Source organism: Pocillopora damicornis, chromosome 13, assembly GCF_964200805.1.
Source record: "Pocillopora damicornis chromosome 13, jaPocDami1.2, whole genome shotgun sequence".
Lineage (NCBI taxonomy): Eukaryota > Metazoa > Cnidaria > Anthozoa > Scleractinia > Pocilloporidae > Pocillopora > Pocillopora damicornis.
Window position 1 is genome coordinate 13,670,305 of NC_142682.1, and position 25,443 is coordinate 13,695,747.

At 37.7% G+C, this 25,443-nt stretch overlaps 1 protein-coding gene across 1 annotated transcript in view; it reads right to left on the bottom strand.

Annotated features, from left to right (window-relative positions):
* Positions 1–3,716: 3,716 nt before the first annotated feature.
* Positions 3,717–25,443, bottom strand: part of LOC113671132 (von Willebrand factor D and EGF domain-containing protein) — a 22,543-nt gene continuing 816 nt past the window's right edge. Inside the window, 31 exon segments of the mRNA XM_089191766.1 lie at positions 3,717–5,190; positions 5,193–5,274; positions 5,377–5,435; positions 5,711–5,811; positions 6,056–6,442; positions 7,317–7,430; positions 8,951–9,064; positions 9,237–9,353; positions 9,822–9,938; positions 10,177–10,290; positions 10,886–10,999; positions 11,296–11,490; positions 12,584–12,694; positions 13,066–13,176; positions 14,144–14,254; positions 14,644–14,749; positions 15,120–15,535; positions 16,180–16,294; positions 16,777–17,040; positions 17,342–17,456; positions 17,750–18,021; positions 19,104–19,521; positions 19,822–20,003; positions 20,495–20,683; positions 20,714–20,743; positions 21,353–21,416; positions 21,970–22,049; positions 23,487–23,798; positions 23,994–24,089; positions 24,183–24,466; positions 25,244–25,297. Coding sequence (XP_089047892.1) covers positions 4,681–5,190; positions 5,193–5,274; positions 5,377–5,435; positions 5,711–5,811; positions 6,056–6,442; positions 7,317–7,430; positions 8,951–9,064; positions 9,237–9,353; positions 9,822–9,938; positions 10,177–10,290; positions 10,886–10,999; positions 11,296–11,490; positions 12,584–12,694; positions 13,066–13,176; positions 14,144–14,254; positions 14,644–14,749; positions 15,120–15,535; positions 16,180–16,294; positions 16,777–17,040; positions 17,342–17,456; positions 17,750–18,021; positions 19,104–19,521; positions 19,822–20,003; positions 20,495–20,683; positions 20,714–20,743; positions 21,353–21,416; positions 21,970–22,049; positions 23,487–23,798; positions 23,994–24,089; positions 24,183–24,466; positions 25,244–25,297 — 5,354 coding nt within the window. The 3' untranslated portion in view covers positions 3,717–4,680.

A 25,443-nucleotide genomic window follows, 5' to 3' on the forward strand; every position in this document is an offset into this window, starting at 1 on the left:
TAACACATTACGTATCGGGTTTACTGTCAATGGAATAGATTATAAGAACGTGAAGTGGCAAGCTAGTGCACAAGCTAACTCTGAAATGTGCCTTGTACCGTACTGTGGTATAAAACACACAAGGACATTGTTATTGAAATTTACGAATTAACCGAGGTTACAAGTTCAAGACTAAAATCCCATGCGGTGGGGGTAAAAATACCACCACAGACTGATTCTAGAAAACGCAGAAAGCTCCGAGAGCATGGAAAGATTAGGCTGGTCAATTGGAACATTGAAAAGAAAGGAACAGCAACGTCCTTGACCTTGATGACAAAAGATATGTGTGGCACTTACTGCAACGGGAGTGAAATAAATACTTTTAAATACGCCTTTTTGTGATCGCTTCGGCAACATTTTGATCGGTAGAAGTCTTCATCTGCACCACAATTAAGACAATCGAGCTTTTGTCAGAGTCTGTTTTTCAAAATAAGAGAAACATTGACGGTAATGCCTTTTTACACTTGACATGAACCGGTTACTGAGTGCATCTTTTATATAGTTCATCGATTGAAATGATATTCAATCATCGGCGTTTTACTTTCTGCAGGCAGAATTCTTCCTTCGTTGCATACCTAGATCATAATTAGCTTATCACTTCCTGCTATAAAACCTTCAAAAATAGAAAACTTATAATTTAAAAGAATGTTTAATTTTATTCTGTAAAATATCGATCTTCAAAACGCCAAGGTTTGACAACTGAGAGCTTGTACAATAACGAAAGCAAAGCGTTCTATATCATTTCTATTCTACTTACTGGCTATATGGTATTATGTACAGCATAATTAGACCTACAAAGCGAAAATTGAAGGTGCTCTCCCCTAACCTTCAAAAAGGAACGTGTATTTGCAGCCTTCAGAATGTTTGCAGTGATGTAAAGGATACAGTGGGCTCCTTTTTATACTTGAATTCTTATTTAGAACAAAAGTTCCGTTTTATGGATTCCGCTAAATTTTTCATGTCTCCTCATTTACGAAATTTATTGTGCTGCTCAGCTACATAAATTGAAGGCTTTTCTCCTAAAGGAATGACATGCAAGCGGAAAGTTTTTCTGACGGAAAAATCAAATAACTTTGCACTATAAATATGGCAGCAAAAGCATATCGGACCTAGTTCTTGCGCTATTCCTAAGTCTAAGATGAAAGAAAAAAAAAAAGAAGAAGAAGCTCGTCCGCCTCGTAAAGGCGACTTTAAAATGCGCCTACAAAGCGAAATTTGAAATAAGCCACTCTGTCATTCGCCAATCTTCTGGTAGCGCCCGGTATCGCCTGCTATCCCAATTTTCTGATGGTGACCGTAATCATTCTGTTTGTTTTACCGAGTTCTTGCTAATCAGAAGCCATATCGGCGATATGCCTACTTCTTGGTAACGAGCTCTTCCACTGGAAAAGCGCAATTCCTCGTAATTACCAACGTCTTTCCAGAGACCCACCCTCATAGCTGACAAAGTTTTCCTTAAAACGCCCTTTTTTAGCTCGTATTTCTCCTGGTTCGGGAAAGAAACTTCAGAGGGCATTCAGTGAGCAGGTTGCTATCCACTGATCACTCAAGCCTACTCCCCTCATTAGAGAACTGTACATTTAGTCTGCACTAAACAGCAAATAACACAGTAGAGTAAACCGAATGAGGTTATTTAGGGAAACCTACCGAGAACCAACCTCATATATTGCCTTAGGCATACATACATGCATATATTCGCAACTGATATACTATATACAATCCTGGGCCGGGTTGTTCAAAGCGCGATTAAGCAAACCCAGGGTTAGCGTCAATTTTTATTCCAGTTAAATTAATAACCAAAAGAGATTTTCTTAAGGATTCTTGCTCTTTAGTTTTATTTTTCGATTTGACTTCATGTGCAGCTTATAATTAGCTTTTGAAATCTTTTTAAACAAAAGAGATTAAATCTTTGATTAAGCTTTAATCGTGGGTTAGCAGTAATCGTCTTTTGAACAACTGGGCCCTGATATACAGTCAATTCCTTACACATTCAAAAAAAGGTATACATTACTAACATGCAAACTTCACCAAGTCGGGATTAACGGAGATGGGCAACTGCTTACGAGAACGTTACTAAGGTTATACGGAGGCCAGAAAAACCTGCCAGAAAAAACCCCTTTGGGGAAAAATATGACAGGGAATCTGGGTAGGAACCGTGGCCCAAACTCAGAGCAGTTGGCAGCCCGTCCCACGAGGCTTCACAGTTAAACAAAATAAGTTTTCAAACGAAAATAGCTTTGTCATCAGCCAGAGGTGGAAGGTTGATTCTGAGGCCTAGATGGACACAACGTGCTACACTCCCCCTTAGGTGCCATTGCATCATTACCCATGATGCTTGGGCTTAAGGCCCAGGCCTTGTCGTATCTCGTGCCGACAAAATATTTATTTCTGCCTTATTCGCAGATTCAATCGCCAGAAATACCATATTTTTATTACTTTTGGCTGAGCAAAGTTTTTTGTTTACCACCGGCCTGCGGATTTGACTTTCCTTTTTACTTGACCGATTTCTAATCCCTTCGGTTTGGCAGCAGATGGCAAACTTCTTGTCTTTCCATGTGACCCAAGCTAAATTTTCGCTTAGTCGAAAGGGGGATTCACCTCTCTGAAGTCTTTTGACCAGTTCGTTGCTCGGGTGAACAATGTCTTTCGGCAGGAACTTCCTTCCCTCACAGTTCCACCATCTAGAATTCATCATCTTTCCAACTCCGAAAAAAGAGTGGTACACTGGTAAGCTAGTTGTCAACATACAACCTGTATCACCTATCGACATAAGGCTCCATTAGCTAGCTAGAGAACTTCACGCATGGCCAGGTCTCTGCTTGCCGCAGGACCCTCCTTGCCATTGTTGTTGTCGACAAAGTGCATGCAAAAACCGCAGAATTGGAAGGTAGCGATCTCTCGATTTTATATTTTGAAATCAGAGGGTGCTTCCTTGTCAGAATCCACGTGGGCAACACGAAGAAAGGCAACAGGAAGATCGTCTTCGTCCACAAAAGTTAATCCGGTCGCCTCCGCAGCTGCCACTTCAAATCATTCCGCTAGCGAATTTACGCTAAACATACGGCTACGCCATATTTAAAAGGCCGACGCAAAATGCACAAGTGATAAAGCAAAAAATTCGGAAAAATGATATATTTTGAGTTTCAAATAGCTGTTTTCACAGAGACGTGTTTATTCTCTTTCAAATATTTTGCAATTCGCGGAAAAAGTGTTTACGAACAACTTACTGTTTGCTGCGTGGGATACTGTCTTTTCAGTGTGCTCTGGTAATGAACAACTTTGTCAACAAACGAACGTCTGACTTATTCCGGAACAATATAGCTAAAACACTATTTCATAAAACGAAAGCTTTTATCGTTATAAACGTAACGTTTGAAAACTGGCAAATACCAGTCGAGACATATGCTCGGATATTCTCCAATTTTTTAAAATTTACTTACTATTTTATTTTTATTGATTTTATTCGATCTATTGATGCGTTTCGACCAATCGTGCGCGCGCAAAAATATTTGATGATTTATAACCATCGGTATTTTAAGGCAACCGCGAGAATCGGGTGCATGATTCCCCGATCGATCTAATCATTGCTGTGCTTTCTCCATTAATATTCTTGTCCCTTTCTTTAAATTGATCATGATCAGTTTATCGCACCTGGAATGTCGAAGATAAATGAAGTGTTCTATAAAAAATGAGACTTTATTCAGTAAACAGCAGTCTACAAAACACAGGCGCGAATGCTTATTACCCCATAGGTTATACAATAACAGAAGCAAAGTGATCTAAATAGTGGCAATAGCGCTACTCATTTTAGCTAGACTTAAAGGACCGAAAATGAAAAAATTCATCGTGGTGAGACGGAATTAGTGCGCATGACTGATTTCCACTCTCCATTTCCAAGAACTGAAAATTGAACGGATATGTTAACTGAACATCAACTTCAATTTATGTCGTCTTCACCTAGCGATATCTGAACAAATGAAGCACGCACTGATAGCAGAGTAAAGTTTAAATCCCTCAAACAATTAAGCCCTCTCAGACTCTTTGGAACTTTTCACTTATTATAAAGCGCGTATGCGTCTCTGTTTTTTGCTAAATAACTCAAACCAGTTTCTAAACTTCAGGAAACACCTTGCAAATGTTTTTTATCGAAGTGTGACCACGCTTACTTTGCCAATAACCTCCTCGTTGCTTCCTATTCAATAAGCATTTTCAAACGATAAAGTGATGTTCTGCAGGCAACATTAGGATAGCGTTGAAATAGGTTTCTAAGCGCGAAAAAGTGAAATTATCCTGGAGATGATAAGCATATATTTGAGCCAGAAATTAAAGCTGATTTGCCCAAACTGTGTTTAGAGATAATGTGTAATTCAAACTTTTGTTTTGGAACCATGATATGGATCCCTTTTCCTGTCTGACTTCTTTTTCGTTTTTCTTTTTTTAATGAAAATTTCAAAAGTAGTCCTGCAAAATTGGAAAATCGATTCAATTACGTTTTTATACGAGTTTTCCGTCGACTTGTATTTTGTTTTTATTTAGCAGCAAAGGGACAATGAATATCGAGTCCTCTATAATTTGAGAGCAGGCAACCTATTTGAGAAAGAACATGTATGAGCAAATTTTAGAATATGCCAATTTTGTCGTTCAATTTTTCCCAATTATTTTGAAAGTACCAATCTCCTGATAGCGCTCAGGTTCGTAAGCCATTCCGATTTCCTGATAGTGGCCACTATCATTCGGTTTGCCGATTTCCTGATAATCAGCAGCCGTATTATGGATGCCTAATTCTTGGTAACGAGTTTCTCCATTGGAAAAGTGCAACTTCTCGTACATTCCAGTGTCTTTCCAGACACCTAACTCCTCGTAGCTGACTATATCCTCCTTAGAACGCGCTTCTTTTAGCTCGTAATTATGTGGGCTCGGTTGAAGTACCTCAGGAGGCATCCCGTTCGAAACGCCCCGGTTGTCAAGTCTCCCTTGACGGTGGTAGTGGCGGACGAGGCAAATGCTAACGAGCACGATGACAAATATGCCGCCACAAGAAGCACCAATGATGGGTGGGTAAGGAAGTTTTTCTTTTACATCGGTTGTTGGATCTGAAAGAGGAGCATTGGACGAGTTTAGTGCTACCGCTACTGAAACCACTATACTTCTGACGCTGTCAACGGAGCAACTGCTGTGTCATCTGCAACTTTTTGCTTGAATAATAGCTTGAATTCTGCCACAACACTTCCGGGCCTGTATCAAATAAGGACGATTAAGAGGTACTGATCATTATAATAGTTGCATTGTGCAATGGTAACATCATTCATTTACCTACTAAATTTAAAGCTTGCATACCTGAATGCTACAATTTGTACTCCAATAAAGTTTTTGAGCCCAGAATACTGTTTTTGTACCTGCAAGTTTAAAAAGATGATATCAAGACGTTTCGTCAATATCTTACGCGACAGCTTTTTCAAGGGTGGAAAGCTCTCTAAAGGTTAATAAAGGCCCCTAATAACGCAAGGTCATGTATAAGCAAGGACTTACACCTGATTACACTTTTAGGGCTGCGAAGTGTGACTTTTATTTAATCATATTCTTATCATGCTAATTTTGAAGAGAAACATGTGAATGTAAAAGATTCATTTGAAGAGCAGTGAGATATCTACAGGTAATACTTATTTCTTACCTCATTTTCAATGAGGGAGGCTAGATCTCTATAGGTTGGACTTGTTTCATCCTTTAGTTCGTCATTCCATGTCCTTTCAATACGTATTTCAACCGCAACCACTATAGAATAGAAGTCAAGTGGATTGATTTTGATAACAAAACAAAATAATTTTAATCTCAGCTTTTCCCTATAGTCTTGTGACTTGTGGCATGAAAAACAACATTTAAGTATCAAATATTGAACATTTGAAGAATGTTTTTATTGACAACTCGCTCGTGGAAAAAAGGGAAAACAAAAAGATTTAAGTTCTGCGGCGATTACTCCTCCTTCGACATCAATTTTTAACCACCAATATGCACGTACCAGTTTCATAGTCTTCCGTTGTTGGCTTCGATGTTATCGTTCTTTCGCGGGCTTCGCTTGTAGGAATATATCCAACCACTGAAGACGACATAACGGAGTCTTTGACTGCGGATGTGGCTCGTGTTTGGTGTAAAGCACTAGATTTTGTGGTCGAACTGGTCAACAGATGCGTGGGAAATACGCTACTTTTGGTTGATTTAGAACTCAAGGATGATGTACCTACAGAGATGTTGGTCGATTGAGAACTCAAGGCTGATGTACTCATAGAAGTGTTGGTTAATTGAGAAGTCAAGGCTGATGTACTCATATAGATATCGGCTGATTGAGAACTCAAGACTGTTCTGCTCATGTGAGAGTAGCTAACAAGAGTAGAATGCACGGTGACAGCTAAGGATAGGAAAAGAAAGAATGTTTTTCAATCTCATCCCAAAATTGATGCTCACAATAAAAGGTAGCGGGTATCTGATTTCTTATAAAGCTGCTTGCAGAAAGGTTGTCGGGAAAAAAGAGAAAAGTGCACGCGAAAATCTCGAAAGGTAATCTGGGTATCCGATAAACAATTAGATCTAATAGGTGAAACAAATCAACAGAGACAAATATCGACATGCTAGAGAATAGGAGAGGAACGAAATAATAGAAAATTACTTTCCAAAAATTTTTTCTTCAGGTCACTTAGAATTCCCCCTTTTTTAAGTTTACATCGTTTTCGTCGTTCACTAGAGTAAGCTTGTTCTTTTTTCCGTTTTATCAAGTTTAGAAATAAAAGTCAGTCTTTCGAACATATTAACTCATCAAACTTGCTGTGTATCTTCCTTACAGTAATGTTTTCTTAGATTTTCCTGAAATCCTGAAGTCAAGGAAATGTGACCCGAGTTTCTCGCATGCAACCTTTCTGCAAACAGCTATAGAAAATACTAAAACATGCTGATTAAAACCACACCCTTATGAAACTTTTTGGCCTTACCATTAAAGTGAGCAACATTTTTTTAATATTCTGGTTTGCAGTACATTGCGACGCTGTCGATTATTTTACTTTGTACCATGACCGTCAAAAAATGAGATCTTCCTCCTAACTTCAGGAATGTTCATGAACAACCTGTGCATTTACATTCATGTAAGATAACAACTCGCACTTGTAAATATTCGAAAAATTTATGTTGATATTCAAACCTCAAACACAAAAATAATTTAACTTAAAGTTACAATAAAAAGACAAAAGCAACCTTCTCGAAAAGTCTTTCTGTCGCAATCTAAACCTTACCAGTTTCGCATCGTTCACCGGTATACCCAGCGAGGCAATTACACGAGTAGTTGTTGGTACCATCTACACACGTCGCACCATGAGCACATGTATGATTGACACAGTCATCAAAATCTGTGACAGAAAGAAGAGCAGGTAACCATGTCCCGTTGTAGATAAAAGTCTTAAGACGCTCGGGAAAAAAAAACTATTCGTCAACGTTGTAGAAACTACTTTTATTGACTTTTCCCTTGTGATTTTCTGTTTAAATAACTAAACAGGAACACATACAATTATCATCGAAAAAATAAATTCTACAAAAATACAAAACGAAGACTTCCAATCACATGATAAAGGTTTTCAGGGGGATCCTCGCCGAATGAAAACTTTAAACAACAAATTAAAACAAACCACAACAAAATTTATTTACGTTAGCAATTGAAATACATATCCAACAATCCCTAGCCACAAATGAAATTTAATGGGGTGTTTTATCTTTGACAAAATCATGCATAAAAAAACAATTTTTGAAAATATATAATAATAATAATAAGAATTCTTGACAAGTTGAATAAAGGCACAGTATGAAATCTAAAGGGTTCGACAAATATGCGGAGAGAATGTTTTTGAAAAGTCAAAACCTTTTCCAAATTTCATCGGGCAGCTTGGCATCAGACTAATTCCCTACTTCTCTTCTCAATCGCTCTGAAGAAGGGCTAACCCTCGGAACGTCAGCCTTTAAACTCTTAACGGTGGCCAATTTACGTTTTGAACACTAAATTACCTGATATACTCTCCCACCAACGCAGCACCACAGTTTCTTTAGAAACTTACCCTTTACTTCTCCATTGGACAAGTAAGGTTGAACAAGAGATTGATATAAGGTCAATACAGTTTGTGGGACAAAATGTCTGAATCGTGATAAAATGTCTGAAGACTCGCTAATTGTCGATGTTACAAATGCAGTGTGTTGAGTCAAAAAAAAAATTAAAATCGATTAGGACACCAAAGTATTTCATGTATTCTTTCCGTTCCACAGAGACAAGGGAATTGGCGCTATAATTAAACATGTTTTTGTTCACTTCATAATCAGCACGTTTTTGATACTGTTTTAATACATCAAAGTTCTATTTTGATGTTTAGAGATCTACACACCAGTTACTCGCATTCCTTCGCTCCTAGTTAGTTGTTACTTCAAGAGATCTCAACTCTTATCAGCATAAGACAAGTTGGTGTCATCAGCAAATAAGAAAAAGTCTAGTTTCTCATAGAGAGTATAGATGTCAACTATGTACAACAAGAGCAGTAAAGGTTCTAAGATTGATCCTGGTGGGACACCACAGAGACAAAACTCTTTAATTTCTTAGATACTTAACTGCCGACTTGAGTAGTTTGATGTTGATCATTCAGATGAGAGAAAACTAAAAATCAATTACTCCAGGTATTCCGTGATGTTCGAGTTTTCGCAGTAAGATTGAGTAATTGACGACCTTTACAAGTAGAAAAAGGCCTTATCATCCCATTGCAAACTTGAGTTGACGAGATTAACATTGTACTAACATCAACAAGCAAAATAACAGGGCCACGGCCACATGGTCAAGAGAGAAAATCAACTTCGTCCCAAATAAAATATTACAGTCGTTGGAGAACCTTACCAGTTTCACATCGTTCTCCAGTAAACCCAGAAAGGCAACTGCACGAGTAGTTGTTGTTACCATCCACGCACGTCGCACCATTAGCACATGCGTGGTTAACACAGTTATCAACGTCTGAAGAAAAAGAGAAGAATTACATCGCGTAAGTGAAAAAAAGGTCATTCGGAAGTCCCAAAAATGTTACTGAACCTGAAAAGATTCATTCAGTGAAGAATTATTAAGCCATTATTCGCAAATATTCAGTAAAGAATTATTTCAACCACGATTTGATGCCATTAACACTAACCCGTCTGACATTGATCTCCGGTAAAACCAGCGAAGCAAATGCACGTATGGTTGTTCACACCGTCCACGCACGAACCACCAATGGGATTACAAGTATGATTCATACAGTCGTCGATGTCTGTAGATAGAAAATGGATATGAAGTATCCATACTTACCAAGGTTGGTGAGCAATCTTTACACTATCTATTTTACAAAGGGCCCAAGCTGTGGAAACGTCATGACTCTTTTAATTGCAAACTAGAGCTTACAAAAACAAGATGTCTGAAGCCAATCAAAAACAGAAATATATTTATAGAGAGAAATCTTGTCAAAAAACACAAATCTTGCCGCGAATTTTTTATTTTTTTATTTTTTTTATTTTATATCTTATCAGTTTTGCAGCGTTCACCGGTATACCTACGCTGGAAACTACGTGAGAAGTCGTTGGTACCGTTTACACACGATGCGCAGCCGTCGTTGTCGATTAATAAAACTAGTAAATTAAAATAAGGTTAACTTTCTTAAAGAAAATCAGTGTTAGATTGGGAACCAGCTCGTTGAAAATAAAGATTTTGATTTGCAGTATAGTCTGTTTCCAGCACTAACTTGTATCACAGTGGCTTCCAGTGAATCCATCCAGGCAGTTACACGAGTAGTTGTTAACACCGTCCAAGCACGAACCACCACTGACATTGCAAGTATGATTCACGCAGTCGTCAATGTCTATAAAAAGTAAGGGTGTACAGAGAAATGTTTAACGAAAAACAGATAGTTGAACAATGGATGCAAAACAGTGTATATGAATTGATGAATTAGTTCATTTCAGAATGATGTTTATTCTTGTATTCATTCTTCGAACGTTAAGTTATTTCAAAGATATTGTAAAACACTCGGATAAAGCTCGTCTTTAACAAATACTAAGGATAAAGCAGTGAGGACAAAGAGGTCGAAACCAGCATACCAGAACCACATTGATCTCCAGTAAATCCTGCCACACAACTGCACGTGTAGTTATTGACACCATCTATACATGATCCACCATTAGCGCAAGTGTGATTAACGCAGTCATCTATGTCTTTGATGGATTTTAAAAAGAGACAGCAACAACGTTATCAATAGTAATAATCATAAGTCAAGACAAAAGCTGGATTAACAGTCAGAAAGGGTTTGAGAAATTGTGCGTATCGGAATATTGCAAACAGAAGTCAAATGTGAGTACAATAAGTCTACCTGTTCCAGGTTAAAGACAGTGGGGGGTATTAAAAGTTTCCGTTTAATCCTGGCTCAAAAAGTTTGGTTTGAATCTTTGTCATAAGTCATTCTACAATGTATTTTTTTTCCTTTACTATATTTTGGTCTGAATAGCAACAGATATGCCAGGTATTTAAGGAAATACACGACAATTTCTTTTTAAAAACATGTCTCGAGAGTTCTTCTGTCATCATCAGTTCTGATTTATACAAACTACAAAGTTGAATTTAAAGTGTGTAACAAAGTGCTCATTGGACCAAACAAACAATAGAAACCAAGCAATGAAAGCGATTTTGTATCTGTTCTGTTGAATGGAATAAATAAACTATTATGAAAAATACATGAAAGTCCATGAGAAAATCTACAGGCACGTCAAACTCCAGACAAATAGAAGTGCATGATGCGATAAATCAACCTACCAGTCTCACAATGATCTCCAGCAAACCCGTCCAGGCAGTTACACGAGTAATTGCTGATGCCATCTACACACGATCCATTGTTTCTACACTCATGACTGACGCAGTAATTGATGTCTAAACATTTACGAAATCAAAGCATACCACAATCACCTTTGTCATTATCATAATCATTATTATGATTATTATCATTACTATTATTATTATTATGATAAACTTACAATTGTCACTGAAAGGTGAAGATAGTTTATTGTATTTTTCATTTCTTTACTTGTTTGTGAGACTGATTGAAAAAAAAAAAGGAATCCGAAAAAGGGGAAATCAGAACAACGAGGAACTGTTTAAGAACGTTTCCACTCCAACCATCCGGCCTTAAGTAGTGAGCAAGGATTCTATCATTGTGAAGTTTATACCTTTGCAATTCTTTCCATCGCCAGTGAGCCCAAAAGGACATGGACCACAGCTTATAATCTCGCTGTTTTTGAAGCAAGTCACATTAGGGTAACAGGAATCTTCGGTGCAATTCTTTATTTTGATATCGCAGTTCGATCCAGTGAAGCCAGCATGGCAATTACACGTGTAGTTATTTACTAGGTCAATGCAGGTCCCTAGAAAAAAAAAAATAGGATAGATCACATTGATCAGTGATCTCAATGGATCCATAGTGTACACTATGGGCGCGGATCTGTCACTGGGAGCAGACGTTTTTCTAACCAATTCATTTCTTAGATATGAAGTAGAACACCTTTTTGTGTTCTTAGGCAAGAAACTTTACTCTCACAGTGCTTCCCTTCACCCAGGTGTACAAATGGGTACCAGCAAATATGCTAGGGGGTAACCCTGCGATGGATTAGCATCCAATCCAGTGGGGAGTAGCAACACTCCTAGCCGCTTCATGCTAAGGAAACCGGAGTTAAGCGCCGGCCCCACGGGCCACTTGGACCTGTATAAAGGCTTTACTACCTTTTCGCAAAACATTTAATAGTGGACTCTTCCGAAATGTTACATGCATCCTACTGGGGGAGTGTGCCGTAAGTTAAGAAGGATGTGTGAAATAATAACAGAATGTGTTTTGAAATTTTAAAGAGTAATCATCCATACAAATAAATAAATTAATCGAATTAATATTGCCTTCAAATGTGCAAGCTATGTTTGATAATCAGCTGTTACTCTGTTGATGAATGTTTGGTTTGTTTCTCCTCTCTTCTATATTTTTGGCCAATGTGGAGGCGGTTCACAACACACGCTTTTGATTACTGTAATTTAAGTTGAATCCTGGAATGTCATACGTGAAAGATTCTACATTACTGAGTCGTTTTCAAAGCGACATTGGCCAAAGTCGAAATTCTAGCACATAGTTTTTGTAACTCCTTCGTTTGATCTCCAAATGCGGTAGTAGCAACTTCTTTGCGCGGTTTCTTAATGGCAGAGATGGAAACTATCATGTGTTTTCTAAAGCATACACAACACTTCTTCTTTGAAATGAAAACAATTGTTTCTTCTTTCTGAATTCTTAAAATCTTTGGGTCATGGTCAAGTGATAGAGATGGAATAGAGTTTATCTATCGCGCTCAGTGATTATTTCAGTAGTTTAGTAATGTTGGTTTGAAGGGCTAGCTCTTATACTCGAGTACTAAATTCAACTTTCACTAATCGTGCATGAAATTCAAGAGATAATTAATGTAAAACATGATTTCGTACCATTTACGCACGGAGCTGAAACACAATCGTCTATGTTTTCCTCGCATCTAACTCCAGTAAAACCGGTTGGGCATTTACAGGTAAAATTGTTGATTTTGTCAATACAAGTACCTGACAAAAGAAACTTATCGAGGTGAGTATGAATATTTGAAGCAACCTGTACGAGGCATGATCGTTTAGCTTCATGTCCTTGGCTCCTCTTTATCATTTAATAAGTGTGAAAGACTTGGGTGGTTCTTAGTTTTACTTTGATACATTGTTACCTGCCTACAATTTAAATTTCTCTCGATCTGCTAGATCTGATTGCTATTGGCTGATCAATTAACACGTGGCAATACATGAATCTAAATGCATATGTATCCTGAGCGGGGAAATTTTATGAATTCACCCTGTGTAAGATCCCTGTGCAAGATGCATTGGCTGAAGAGCGTGAAATTGGTTCGGTGCTTGAAACGTGTTAAGAATTTCCGCTCAAAACGTACCACGAATGCAAGGAGACTGCAGGCATTCGTCGATTTCAACGTCACAGTCGTATCCTTTGTAACCGTCATCACATACACACGAGTATTTGTTAACGTGATCGATGCATGCTCCTATAAGTAAAAAAAACAAAATGAAACATGAATACCTCTGATAACCGATTGTTATTGGCTGGGATTGTGTGTTTCTTGCTACTTGTTACAGTGTATGGCAAAGGAAAATCAGCCAATCAGGACAAAAAACATTACCCATGATGATTTGGACAGACAAGCATCAAGGGCAAGATTACCGAATTACCCTTCACATTATTATGCATGCTGTTCGTTGATTTAATGAAAAAAAAATGACCTGAACGATAGTTTACTTTTGGGACCTTGTGTTTGTTTTAGAATAATAGGGAACTCAGCAGAAATCGCTCTGCAGTAAGTTTTATCAATTTGTTTTTGATCGTGCTTTTGTCTTTTTTTTTTTTTCATATAGTTTCGAAAAATTCTATAGAATCCCAGACGATTCCATAAAAAAAAGTATTACTCCCCGATGTAAACCATTTTTTCCCCATTGTATATTTTTATTTCATCAAATAATAGTATACCTGAAAAAATTACGCGCTTCTGATTGGAAAATGGGCTGATTGGAAAATGGGTGCAGTAGATTTTTGAAAGACTATAAATTGCACACGCCCTACAGACTCGTGTAATTTTGTTATTTTTTTAAAAAATTGCTAGCGATTATTAACGCCAAATTGCACACGAAATCATGTTACAACCCCTTCCAAGAGATCAGTTTAATATATAGATTTAGCCACTACTGAACAAAGCCGTGGCGTTGGCGTGCACGCGGTACAGTTGACCACGCATGCTAAAAGTAGCACCTTTTACGGTCGCACGGTCGTACATCCAAATTTTTTCGGCTCGATGGGTTACTACTATTTTGTATAATAATGGGGCTACGCTTTGCGAGCTCCGCTTTAATCTCTTGCCCAAACTAATTGAATGCATAATGAAGTAAAGAGGTTTTACAGAAATCTTACTGTTTGTTTACATGGGTGATACAAAATCAAAGAAATTTTTGATAACTCACCAAATGCGCAAGGCGATGACTCGCATTCATCAATATTCTCAGTACAATTAAGCCCTTGGTACCCAGGATCACAAGTACATCTGTATGCGCCGGTGTAGTCCGTGCAATTTCCTGCGAAATAATAACAAAGCTTGCAATTTGATCCGGAGGGCAGCATTAATTTTGATGAAGAGATGTTTAGATGATAATGTATTATTAGATAGTGAAAACGCACAATTCAACATCCTGCAAATTTATGTTTTAGCATAACTAGACACATCTCCGTTTGTACTCAGGCGTTCATGATGGTAAAATCTACGCGCAGTATAACTTGGTTTTCACACTTATAAGCATGAAAAATCTTATATGCTCGTAAAATTTTCCTTGTTCTTCTGATTCATCTTTTCACTTTCTTTTCAACTAGTTGTTGAGCTTACATGTGAAAAATGATGCACTTATGCATGCTCTGTATAGCTTTGTCACCTGCAAGCCTAAATTTTAAACTCAAGCTCATTACTAACCATGGGCACAAGGAGAAGAACTACAATCATCATAATCGGTGTCACACTTGCGACCAACATATCCAGGGTCACAGATACACCTGTAAGTATTGATTTCGTCAATGCACTGACCTTAAAAAGGAAATGAATACAAGAAAAAAATGATTTAGACGAGAGTCCTTGGGTATCTAGCGCCTGTTGAAATTAATGGACAGTAGACTTGCCTTGTCAGTAAAATCGCATTCAATGTAAATCACTTCTTTCACATTCTGATTATTCCCTATTACAAAATAACGCCTCTTACCCTAGTATTAGTTCCGTTTGATATTGATGTCATACCTAGTTAAGGACACAGCTGGGTTGGGGTTAGTGTAAGAAAAGCAAATTTTCAGTTAGTTGATGAGTGCTCCGTTTTTGCGGTTTAAATCCCTAAACGGTGTCTCTTAAAATAATAGTGTTCACTGCCTTTTACGCCATGGTAAACAAGGAATTATAACCCTACCTCGAATGCATGGAAAAGACTGGCACTCGTCGATGTTAGTCTCACAGCTTTCCCCAGTAAACCCTGGCATGCAATTACACGCATAAAACCCTGACCCTCTTGGCTTGTTTGGGTGGGGCATACAGGTTCCATTATTCTGACACGGGCAGACAACCAAGGATACAGTGAGGTTAGCATACGATGTGGCTTGACAAGCGTCTGTTGCTTTCAGAAAAAACTGAGTCGAAGCATCATTGGTGGCATTCCATATCAAATTTTTGTCGAAGACTGACGCTCTGGTTGGGCTTCCTTGCATTAGTGAAAGGGTAACAGGCATGCCCTCTGGGTCCACAACATCAATGGTCAGCTGTAAGGCTTCTCCAGATACAGCGAAGTACTCGGTGGTGGGCGAAAACGTGGGTGGAAGGTTAGCTAAAGGTGTGAACACTTTTTATTAGAAGCTATTGAGGAAAACCTTGAAGAGAATCAAGATAATCATGAAGCAAAGTTGTAAGTTTCACGAGCTGGTCACTTCAAATGTAAATTTCGATGTTGCGACAGTACATTTCATCATTGTGGAAGGAAATCCCGAAGCATGGATATATATGATCAAAAAACAAACTGACAACACACACAGTTATACGACAGAGGAAAGTCGAAATGGCACAACCCCAAAACGTTCTATTCACGGCTGTTGAAAAGTAACCAATCAAGATGAAGCGCAAACCCTCATCGTGCAAGGCGTGGCCAATCAACCTCATTGCCTGAAGGACACCAGAAGTATACGGACGAAACGTCACAATTCATGGCTGAAGTGACTACACCGTCGACAAATGATACTATTTCATGATAACGGTGATTAAAATTACGACAAATAACAACAACAGCTGTTGTCACATCGAAAGTTTTGCTGTAAATTTGAGGATTATAACTTTAGCATAATAATCAAGAACAATTCTAAAGTTAACACCTTGGCAAACACTAGCTATTTTCAGGGGGAGGGTTGAAGATATTAATTTAAATATCCTAATCTCATTTGCAGATGTAAAAAGAGAAAAAAACTTTACTTGAATTACCTTGACGTTTCGTCCAGGAGGTTGTGTTGACCTTAGGAAGACATTGGTAGCACCAGTCGGTAGGGTTTTTCTCGTCTGGAGCGAAGCAATAACCATTTATCAAGCAAGAGTTCCCCTGTAGTGTATGATATATGGAATAAATTAATTGCGAAGAACGAGCGTTTAGATGTGATGTGAGATGGGGACCGATAAAATAAATAGATCAAAAGTAAACAAATCTTGGAGCCCTTAGATCCACCTACGAAGGCCGGCTTTTGGCATCAGCAGGAGTACATTATGTAAAACAATTTTGCGCGTAGCTAGCAAGTGAATGTTTGCTATGAATTTCAATTTGCTCTTTTGTCTATTTTTTTTCCCAAACCCTGACATTACTAATGGATAAAATGAAAATACTGGGAAATGCGCAGAGCTTGGCTCGCCCGTAGATATTAAGTTCAAGCTAATTTCCTCAAAGCCATCAGGAACACTTCATGATTCAGACTCCCCCTTCATTAGTTGTAAACCGTTTAGAGTCAAACCCTTATTATTTACAGTAAGAAATGATTTACTCGGGTTTATTTCGTTTTGATTCTCTAAACTTAAATTAAAGAGACTTGCCTTGAAGAAGCATCCAGAAGAAATGTTACAAGTCATGCAAGCTGAATCATATGATAAAAAGGTGAGATTTTTGACGCTTTTGTGTTCACCATCGTTAGATACAGATATCATCAGGCCAGCGGCAGCAGTCCCTCTATCAATATCTGAGAAATAATTTTGCGTGACCGGGGACTGTGGTAAATAACAGTCAACAAGTACCAAGTCTGTCATTTTACCAAAGAATCTCTGTTCTGTGCTGTTCGGCGTCCAAGGGCTATCAACGACCTATGTTCATCCGGAAAACACAAAAATATGGACTGAAGAGATAAACTAAATGAAACAAGAAAACCAATAAAAAACCAAAAACTAATAAAAAAATGAAACAAGCAAATCCACAAAGGAAAAAGCAAACAAACAAAAGCAATATAAAAAAATAAAACGAAATAATGAGAACAAACGAATAAAAAGGCGAGTCGTCTGTCTCGTTCATTCAAGAGTTTGCAATCGGGTGACAAAGTCGCCCGACCTAAATTCGCATTTTACTGTGTAAAACTGGAGAAATACGTCATATGTAAAAATTGCTAACCTTGAATTCGTTTACATGACAAGTCATGTTTGTAGAATTGCGGAAGTCAATGCCAAATACTGTAACCTTCTTGCATGGTCGTTTGCGCCTGTCACATAAACCGTCCTCCTGCAACCTAGCGATGGCAGCGTATATTCAATGTTATTGATATTCTAAGGAAAATAAGAAAGCACTCTCTGTCGGAGTTTTGTGGGGGTACCGATGGTTTGTTATTTGATTCTGGTAATAACTGATCTTTAGCTGTCGAACTGTGGCAGGCAGAAATGATCTACCGTTCTGTCAATCGGTAGGATATATCGATTGAGCGATTGATTAACAGTTTGATTGATGAGTGACGGACTGACTAAGCATCAATCGGTCGTTGTCAAGTTGGAAAGGAGGAAAACGGAAGTGTTTTCAGCAGCCTACCTGGAGATTGTAGGTAATTGATAAATGGACATCGAGCAATCGGAAGCTGTGTAGTCTTTGTAACATACGCATGAGCCATTGACACATTCTCCGTTTAAAGTACAATCGTTTGGACACAGCAACTCAGCGACTTGTTCAACCAAAGCTTTAGCCGCGGGATTTGCTTCGCTGCTTTTGTTTTCAAGCATGGATAGATTTCTGGCACCCAGTATTCCACACTCTTCGACTAATACTGCCACACTACCACTTGCAAAGGAGAGGTCCCCTGTAAACTTTTAAGCAAGAAAAAAAAAAGGCTGTCGAATAAATACCTGTATCTTTAGAGACTAGGGTGATGTCCCCTATTTTTAAATTTTCAATAATCATTCAGCCAGTTTGAGCAAAATTCAGCAAAATATTGTGTTATTTACGTAGGGGCCATTTAAATACAGTCATTTGAAAGTGGCGAAAGGAAACGGGCATTTATGCCTAAATTTGTAAATATTTTTTGAAGTATTTTTTTTAATATACTGTTATCGTTATCCTGATTTTTATCATCATAATCATGAATGTAATATAATTGTTATACATACATTTATAATCATCAACACTTTATTATATGTAATCAGTTTTGAAGGGAAGAGACCAAACAGTGGTTATGCTTAATGTAAAAAAAAGGCTGGATTTCTCTACCAATCGGTGATTAATTATGTTTCCCATTTAAAGCTATATACTGAATCATGCACACAAAAAAAATGCTTGGGAAAAGAAATTAAACTCCCCATGTTAAAGTTGATTCGATTTGAAACAAAATCTTGCAAAATAAAGGAAAAGAGAAGAAAATCTACTCCATCACTGTTTTACGTTTAAGGACTGACAGTATTTTTAAAAGCCTCGAATAAATTGACTCCATATTTTCATTGAGGATTAACGATTAGTTATCCCAAAATTTAATATCTAATGGTGAGCTGATGTTAAGACAACTGTTTTTACTTCAGGTCATTTACGAACTAATAAGAACTTCTAAGTCACCCATGATATTTTTCTCTTCATGTGGTGTGTATGGCAAGCTTTCTTTTATTTATGTGTTGCTAACAGCTAATTCAAAACGGAAAAATCAGAAGAGAGTGAAAGAGCAGGTGTTGCTATAAAATCCCCTTTGGAACATTGATAAACCAGCGAGTCATCTTATCAAAGAGTAACAGTGGTTTAAAGGAATCGAAATCAGGGCAACTTCTGACGATGTGGATCCAGATGTGAATTAGACTTTTTGAGGATAATCATTGCCGATTGGTGGTGTGTAGTTGAAGTACACAGAGATTATTTTTTATTTAGTATGTATAAAGATAACCAGAAATGTTTCGTTTTATCTTACCTCTAAATCAGCAGAACATGTCTTAACCAGCTGCTGTACATTCACTCCAAACTGCGCACAAAGCTTACCAAGCTTAGTGTCGGATATTCTCTCAGCACAATAACGTGTGGCGTTTTCTTTAGGAATTTGGTCGTCAGCTACTGCCCTCCTGAAACGGTGATGCACATGAAGTGTATTCTTAAATAACTGGAAATCTTCATCTGTGATATCATCGGAGTAGTGAATGTCCCTCTTCTGTCGATCACACAACTCTGTAGGCGAGGCATCTTGCATCGGTGTATTCACCAGAGTGCGGAAAGCTGCCTCAAATACACTTTTGCATTCAGTTTCATTGCTTTGATCATTTATGGGACACAAACATGCCTTGGCATATTCCACATCGCCTGCGTTTACGTTATCCGGAAGTGTATCAAAAAAGCTCTTACCGACTTCCAGTCTGAAAAGTAAAAGGCAGATAATCTCCGGCAGCTTGAAGAAACAAACCAAAGTCAAAATAGCTTAAAACTTTAGGAAATCCCGCATGAATAAAGAGCGCTCTTATAAGAGAGGATCATTTGAGCATAATGTACTGACTAGCTAGACAGCTAGCTTCGTGGGTTTTATAGAAAACAATTGAACACAGCCCGAAAAATCATTGTGCTAAGAAGACATGAGCAGTGCAAAGGATAAATCGATGTTTGGACGTTTTCTTCGTTCCTAACAATATGATCGACGTCACTAAGATTTTCTTCTAAGACATAATTATCTTTCCTTCATCCCTTCCGCATCGATTGTAGCGTAACTGTGAAGACAAAGTCCTCTTTCGTTGTTTACGTCCTTTGCCCTTGGTGTGAAAAGGGAAACATCAAGTCCCCAAAAGTTTCTTGCTATTTCAACCTTTGCTCCTGATGGGAACAGCACCTTAACAGAAAAAATTACATTTTTTTTAAGTGTACTTAACTGTTAGTGGAAAGGACAGATATGAAGAGCTGTCAAAATTTACTCTATAAGATTGTAACATGTTTTTGTGGGGTGTGCATTTTGGTAGGGATACTTACTGTGTTTGCTGATAAAGCAATCACAATTTAATACCAAGAAAATTATCTGCTTCAAGAGGCTTTTCTTTTTCTCTTTTTTTTTGCACAAAAATCGGCAACCGTAGGAAGTTTCTAAAACTGCCGTTTCGAGAGCTATCTCTTTCTTGGAGCTTTTTACGAAGAGCTTCACCTCAATTCACATTATCAACTAGGCTGATAACTTAAGATACCCCTCATTGACGCAGAATCACAGTTTCTTTGTTCTTTGCACTCGTGTGACGTAAGGCGCGTGCTTTATGGAAATAAAGTGAAGCGCGCGAAGCAACTCAGTTAGGAATAAGTATAGAAAAAAAGATATAACAGACATTTTCTTACTTCATATTGGCTACTGCTCCCAGGTATAACCTTTTTTATGGAAATTCCAGGAGATAAGCACTTCTTGCTTCGTATCTTGACGGTAAGAGGCGTTGTGTTGTCCCGAAGCATAAAATCGTTGCAACAGCTGAACTCAATTACGTCATTGTGATCCCTTAGGACTGCACCACAATTGCAACTGACTCTTCTCTGTCCAGGCTTATGATTTGCCGGTTTTACACCGTTACAAGACCACTACCTCGTATGAACCTATAAAAAGTGACAATTTCGATGGAGATCATAATTTTTATACAATTTATTAACTGTTATGAAGTATTTCAGTAAGTTAGTTCAGTATAATCTAGTCATTCGTTTTTGTTTAGCATGAAATTGCTGTCTAAATTCGAAGTTCAGAGTTATTTAAATTGAATATTTCAAGGTAATTTGACCAGCATGCCCTCCTATACGTACTGATGGTGAATATCTTTGTAAGCATGTATTTTAGAGGTTCTTTACGCGATGGTAGAGGTAAGTAGTACGGGAGAAGTAGAAAAGTGATCATCAAAGTGTGAGAATGAAAGAGTGATCGATCAGAGTTGAAATCAGATGACCAGAGTTATCCAGATCGAAGAGACAATGATATCTTTGAATAGAAAACTTAAAGAATACTGGAAAAGACAGGTCGAGAGTTCTGGCTCAAATAGCAAAAGCGTGGTACGGCTCGCAGCTAGTTTCCCCTTCATTGCGACCCAACATTCTCTGCCGAAGACTTGCTGACATAATAAACAGCTTCAACAAAGTTTAGCTCTTTGGAAAGCATGAATAACGATTACAGTGTAACAAGAAAAAATTATTCTTCTTGATCAGTGTACTTCTTACCTCAAAGTTCCGTTCCGTATTCCTGTAAAGTATAAAGTCACCAAGGCCCATAAAATCAAAATACCTGGACAAATTTACACACAAAGACAGCAGATTATTTGTTTTATCTATACTTGACGTTCTGTGCAGGATTTATGTTATCTTTATCATACCACAAACATACCTTTGAGGACAGCAAAATTACGGGTCGAGAATTGTTTGGAAAATGATTGAGCTTTACTTCAGTCTCAATCATTTTTCCCATCTTGGTTAGGATTCTGTTTGGGTGTCTTTTAGGAAATTTAGTTCACTATATTCTTCTGTTATGCCACGCATTAGTTCTTTTTTTTTTTTTTTTTTTCTTCGCTTTTTTTGCTTTTTTGTCTCAGTTTTTTAGTTATTTTCAGTTAAAGAATAACAACATGTCACACATTCTGTTCTATTTTCTTTCCGTTTGCTTCCCTTGCAGTCATCCTTAAAGCTGTATGAAATTTAAGAATCATATATGCGAAATAACCAGTGTGATCGACTGAACACCAAACAAAAACAAAACAAAACAAAACAAACTAACAGACAAAAAGACAAGACGAAAAGAAAAAAATTGAAGAAAAAAGAATCGGCAAGTAGTTTTCACAAACCCTCCAAAAGACGAATAATGAGGATCTGTGATCGATGTACAGGTCTCTATGTTATTAGCCAGTGTCTGTGAAATAGTAACCTGAAATAGAAAAGATTAAGTAAGCATACTATGTGATTTTGTGCTCTTCTTTCTTAGTTTTTCCCCATTAATCCTTTGTTCCCCTTGCAAATGAAAACTAAAAGCGCTTAAAATTCCTCAATAGTTCATTCTGCCTTCGTAAGACCTTTTAAAACTATCCAAGTTAACTTCGTATCGATTATAAAGCTATATAATACGTACAATTTTCAACATTTAATCGCGGCCGCATATGATCATATAAAATCGGCTCTTGTCCTGGACGATTTACATAGAGACTTCTTTAAACGAGGTATATGTGACTTTACCTGTCAACCAAGGTTCTAAAAGTCTTGAATTTGATGTAAAAAATATCGAACGTGACAAAATGCCCCTTTGTATTCGGGATAAATTATTCTCCTTTTAGAGGGAGTGACCTTCACAAAAGTGACAGGTTTTGTAGCTCCTGTCCTGCACACCTCTAAGTGTTTGTTCCTTCGAGTAAAAGGAAAAAAAGGCTATTGTCTTGTTTACCATGGTCACCAAACATGTGCTTTGCAGCTCTATTGATCTCAATGAAATTGACACATTACATGACATCGACAGCTTGCATGAGAGGTAACACTTCCGATAATCATTCTATTCTATAGCTGATTTGAACTTTTATAAGATTCTTTCCTTTAACTTTAACTTTTTCATCTTAAGTTAACATTGAAGTTTAGAGGAAACCTTCAACCTACAGTATAAATGCAATATCTTGTTCCTTAACTTAAACTTTAATTAGTCATCCAAGCTTAAAAAAGAATAAATAAAATCCACGCAATTTACATACACATTTGAAATGGTGACGCTTGCAATCCGTTCGACCATTTGGGAGCCACACAAAAGGTCTTTTTGACTCGAGGTTAATCAGAGAAGCAGCTGCTCGCAAACCGTCGTTTTGGGTTTGAGTTTATTGCTTAGTCTATAACATGTTTTCAAAACGTTCGAGTTTCATCACATTTGAAGACGATTCTCGAAAGAGTAAGTTATTCTGTAGGATACCAAAACGTTGTAAGAAGACAACCATATCAAAGCCATATGGATTCTAAAGCTTACTTCTCTTCTAATGATCTTCGTTTTGATCGAAACGCGAAATGGCATTTACGCCACAATTGCTACTCAAAACTTACCGTCTCTCTTATTTCTATCTACAAACATTACGCTTTCGACATTGCCGATCCTAGCAGTATGCAGGATGCGTGTCATATGAACTTCGTAATAGACCTCGCTCACCGTGGAGTCTCTGTGGCTCAGTGGTTAGAGCATCAGAGCGCGGAATCCGAAGGTCTGAGGTTCGATACCTCATGGGTACTCAGAGTTTTTCTTTGTCCCACACTCGTGACAAGACAAAAAAACGTCTGTCACTGCTTTGAAGTTTTTCGTTTCTTTTTTAATCGTTCTGGTATTTTGTATACGTACCCATACTGTTGGAAGATGAGCTTCGAACCAAAATGGGTCGTGGATATTAAATCTCTGTGGAACTATCGCTCGAAGTCCTATGGAAATTTGAGTGTTTTGAGGGCAGGTTGCCTTTATGTTTAAAGTAACTGGTGTAGTCCCTTTCAACTCGATTTGGCATTGCTGGTTTACTAACTGTACTCCATCAGGAAGCCAGAAATAGAACTTTGGGTATCCAAAGAATTGATGTTTACGGGCGGGTATCGTTGGTGTAAAAGTAATCTGTTGAATGCTGAGATTACAACTTTGAAGCTGTATAGTTCTAGGATAAACCTGCAAAGAGGATATAAACTGAGTTCAAATTGAACTTCAAGGGAGGAATTGACAGAAAAGGAAAAAAGAGTTAAATAATGGAGGGAATGAAAAATGAAAGAAGGAAGGCAGGGACTGGAGAGAATGAGAAAAAAAAGGACAATAAAACAAACAAAAAAACAAACATCCAAACAAATAAACAAACTACTGGTTCACCTGTACGCCTGCAAAGAATGGTTCCCGTACGGCTTTTGACGGCGACCACACGTTATTCGGGGAAGTTGTAAACATTGCAGAGACATTGCATGATATCTGTTTTGAGGATAAGAGAGGATATAAATTGGCTTTATGATCCCACAATACCAATATAGAAAGCAACAATGATGTCATTTCGAAGGACCTTACCCAGCTGCCTATTGTATAGCCTTCTCCTGATAGTTGGGAGATCAGAGTCGCACCTGGACAAGGACCAGGGTTTTGGCCGCCGATGGGGACATTACCACAGAATCTTTCTGTTTTTAGCAAATTTCCCTCTGCAAACCATTCTATCTTATACGTCACATTTTTCCAATTGGCGATCCCGTTAAGAATGTTGACTTTACAAACCAAAGTCACTGCAACTTCCTCACCGTTAGCGACTGCGATTTCTGGATCATCGAGATCGTCACTAGAAAACTCTTGAGGTAAGTCTAATAAAAAAAAGATGATAGATGAAGGAATAAAAAAGTGACTAAAGTAGTAAATTACTTGCTACATGAATCACAATAAAGAAAAAAAGTGAAAAAAGAGAAATAATATTAGGTCAATGACCGCAAAATGTAAGTTACATTACCAATAATCAGCCTTGGTAAAATGCGATGTAAAACCTTAGGTTTTAGTTCTGGAAGTTCTTATCTTAGTTCTTATCAAATGATAAGCGGAGCGTCTCTCACAAATTACAAAACTCGCATCAGGCATAACTCAACCATTGTTGTGAAAAAGTTAAAACTAGTCACATTATTCCAAAGTGACTGGCCTGATTGAGAAATGCAAAAAAATCAGACCGCAATTTTTCCTCAAGAGATAATGTGAAGGAAGGACTATAAAATTTAACTGACAATAGAGGGAGGGAGAGGGGGCGTGTACTAAGAATATTTTTACAAAACCTTATTGGGGGGAGCAAAAAAAACTATTATGGCAACAATTAACATAGAGATAGGTTGCGTTCTTCGTAGATGTGATGAAGATTACTTTTAATCACTTCACTTAGATCGCTCGACGCAATACTGTAGTTTGAAATCTAAACTGTTGAACAGTTAACGTTTTGTTAAGACGGTTTTTAACCCGGAAATTTGAACATTCCCTAAGTTCAGACTTTTCTTTCACTTTTTACCTTCTTGGTTAACGGTAGTTGCGTAACTTTAAGTCTCTCACCTATCGGAACACTTTTAGATTGATATGAAATTCAGGAAAAACACAATACTTACCATAGCAGTCAGGAGGTTGTCCTTCTTTCCCATAAGGACATGGTTCCTCAAAGCCTAAGTAGGGTTAAAAATAAAAAGACTCTGTAGACGTATCGAAGCCTTTCGACAAAAAGAAAAACAGTTAAAGAAAATGGAGTGAAAATTGTCCATTGATGATGGTAAGGAAACATGTGTATCGTTAGTCTCCCCATCATAATCAA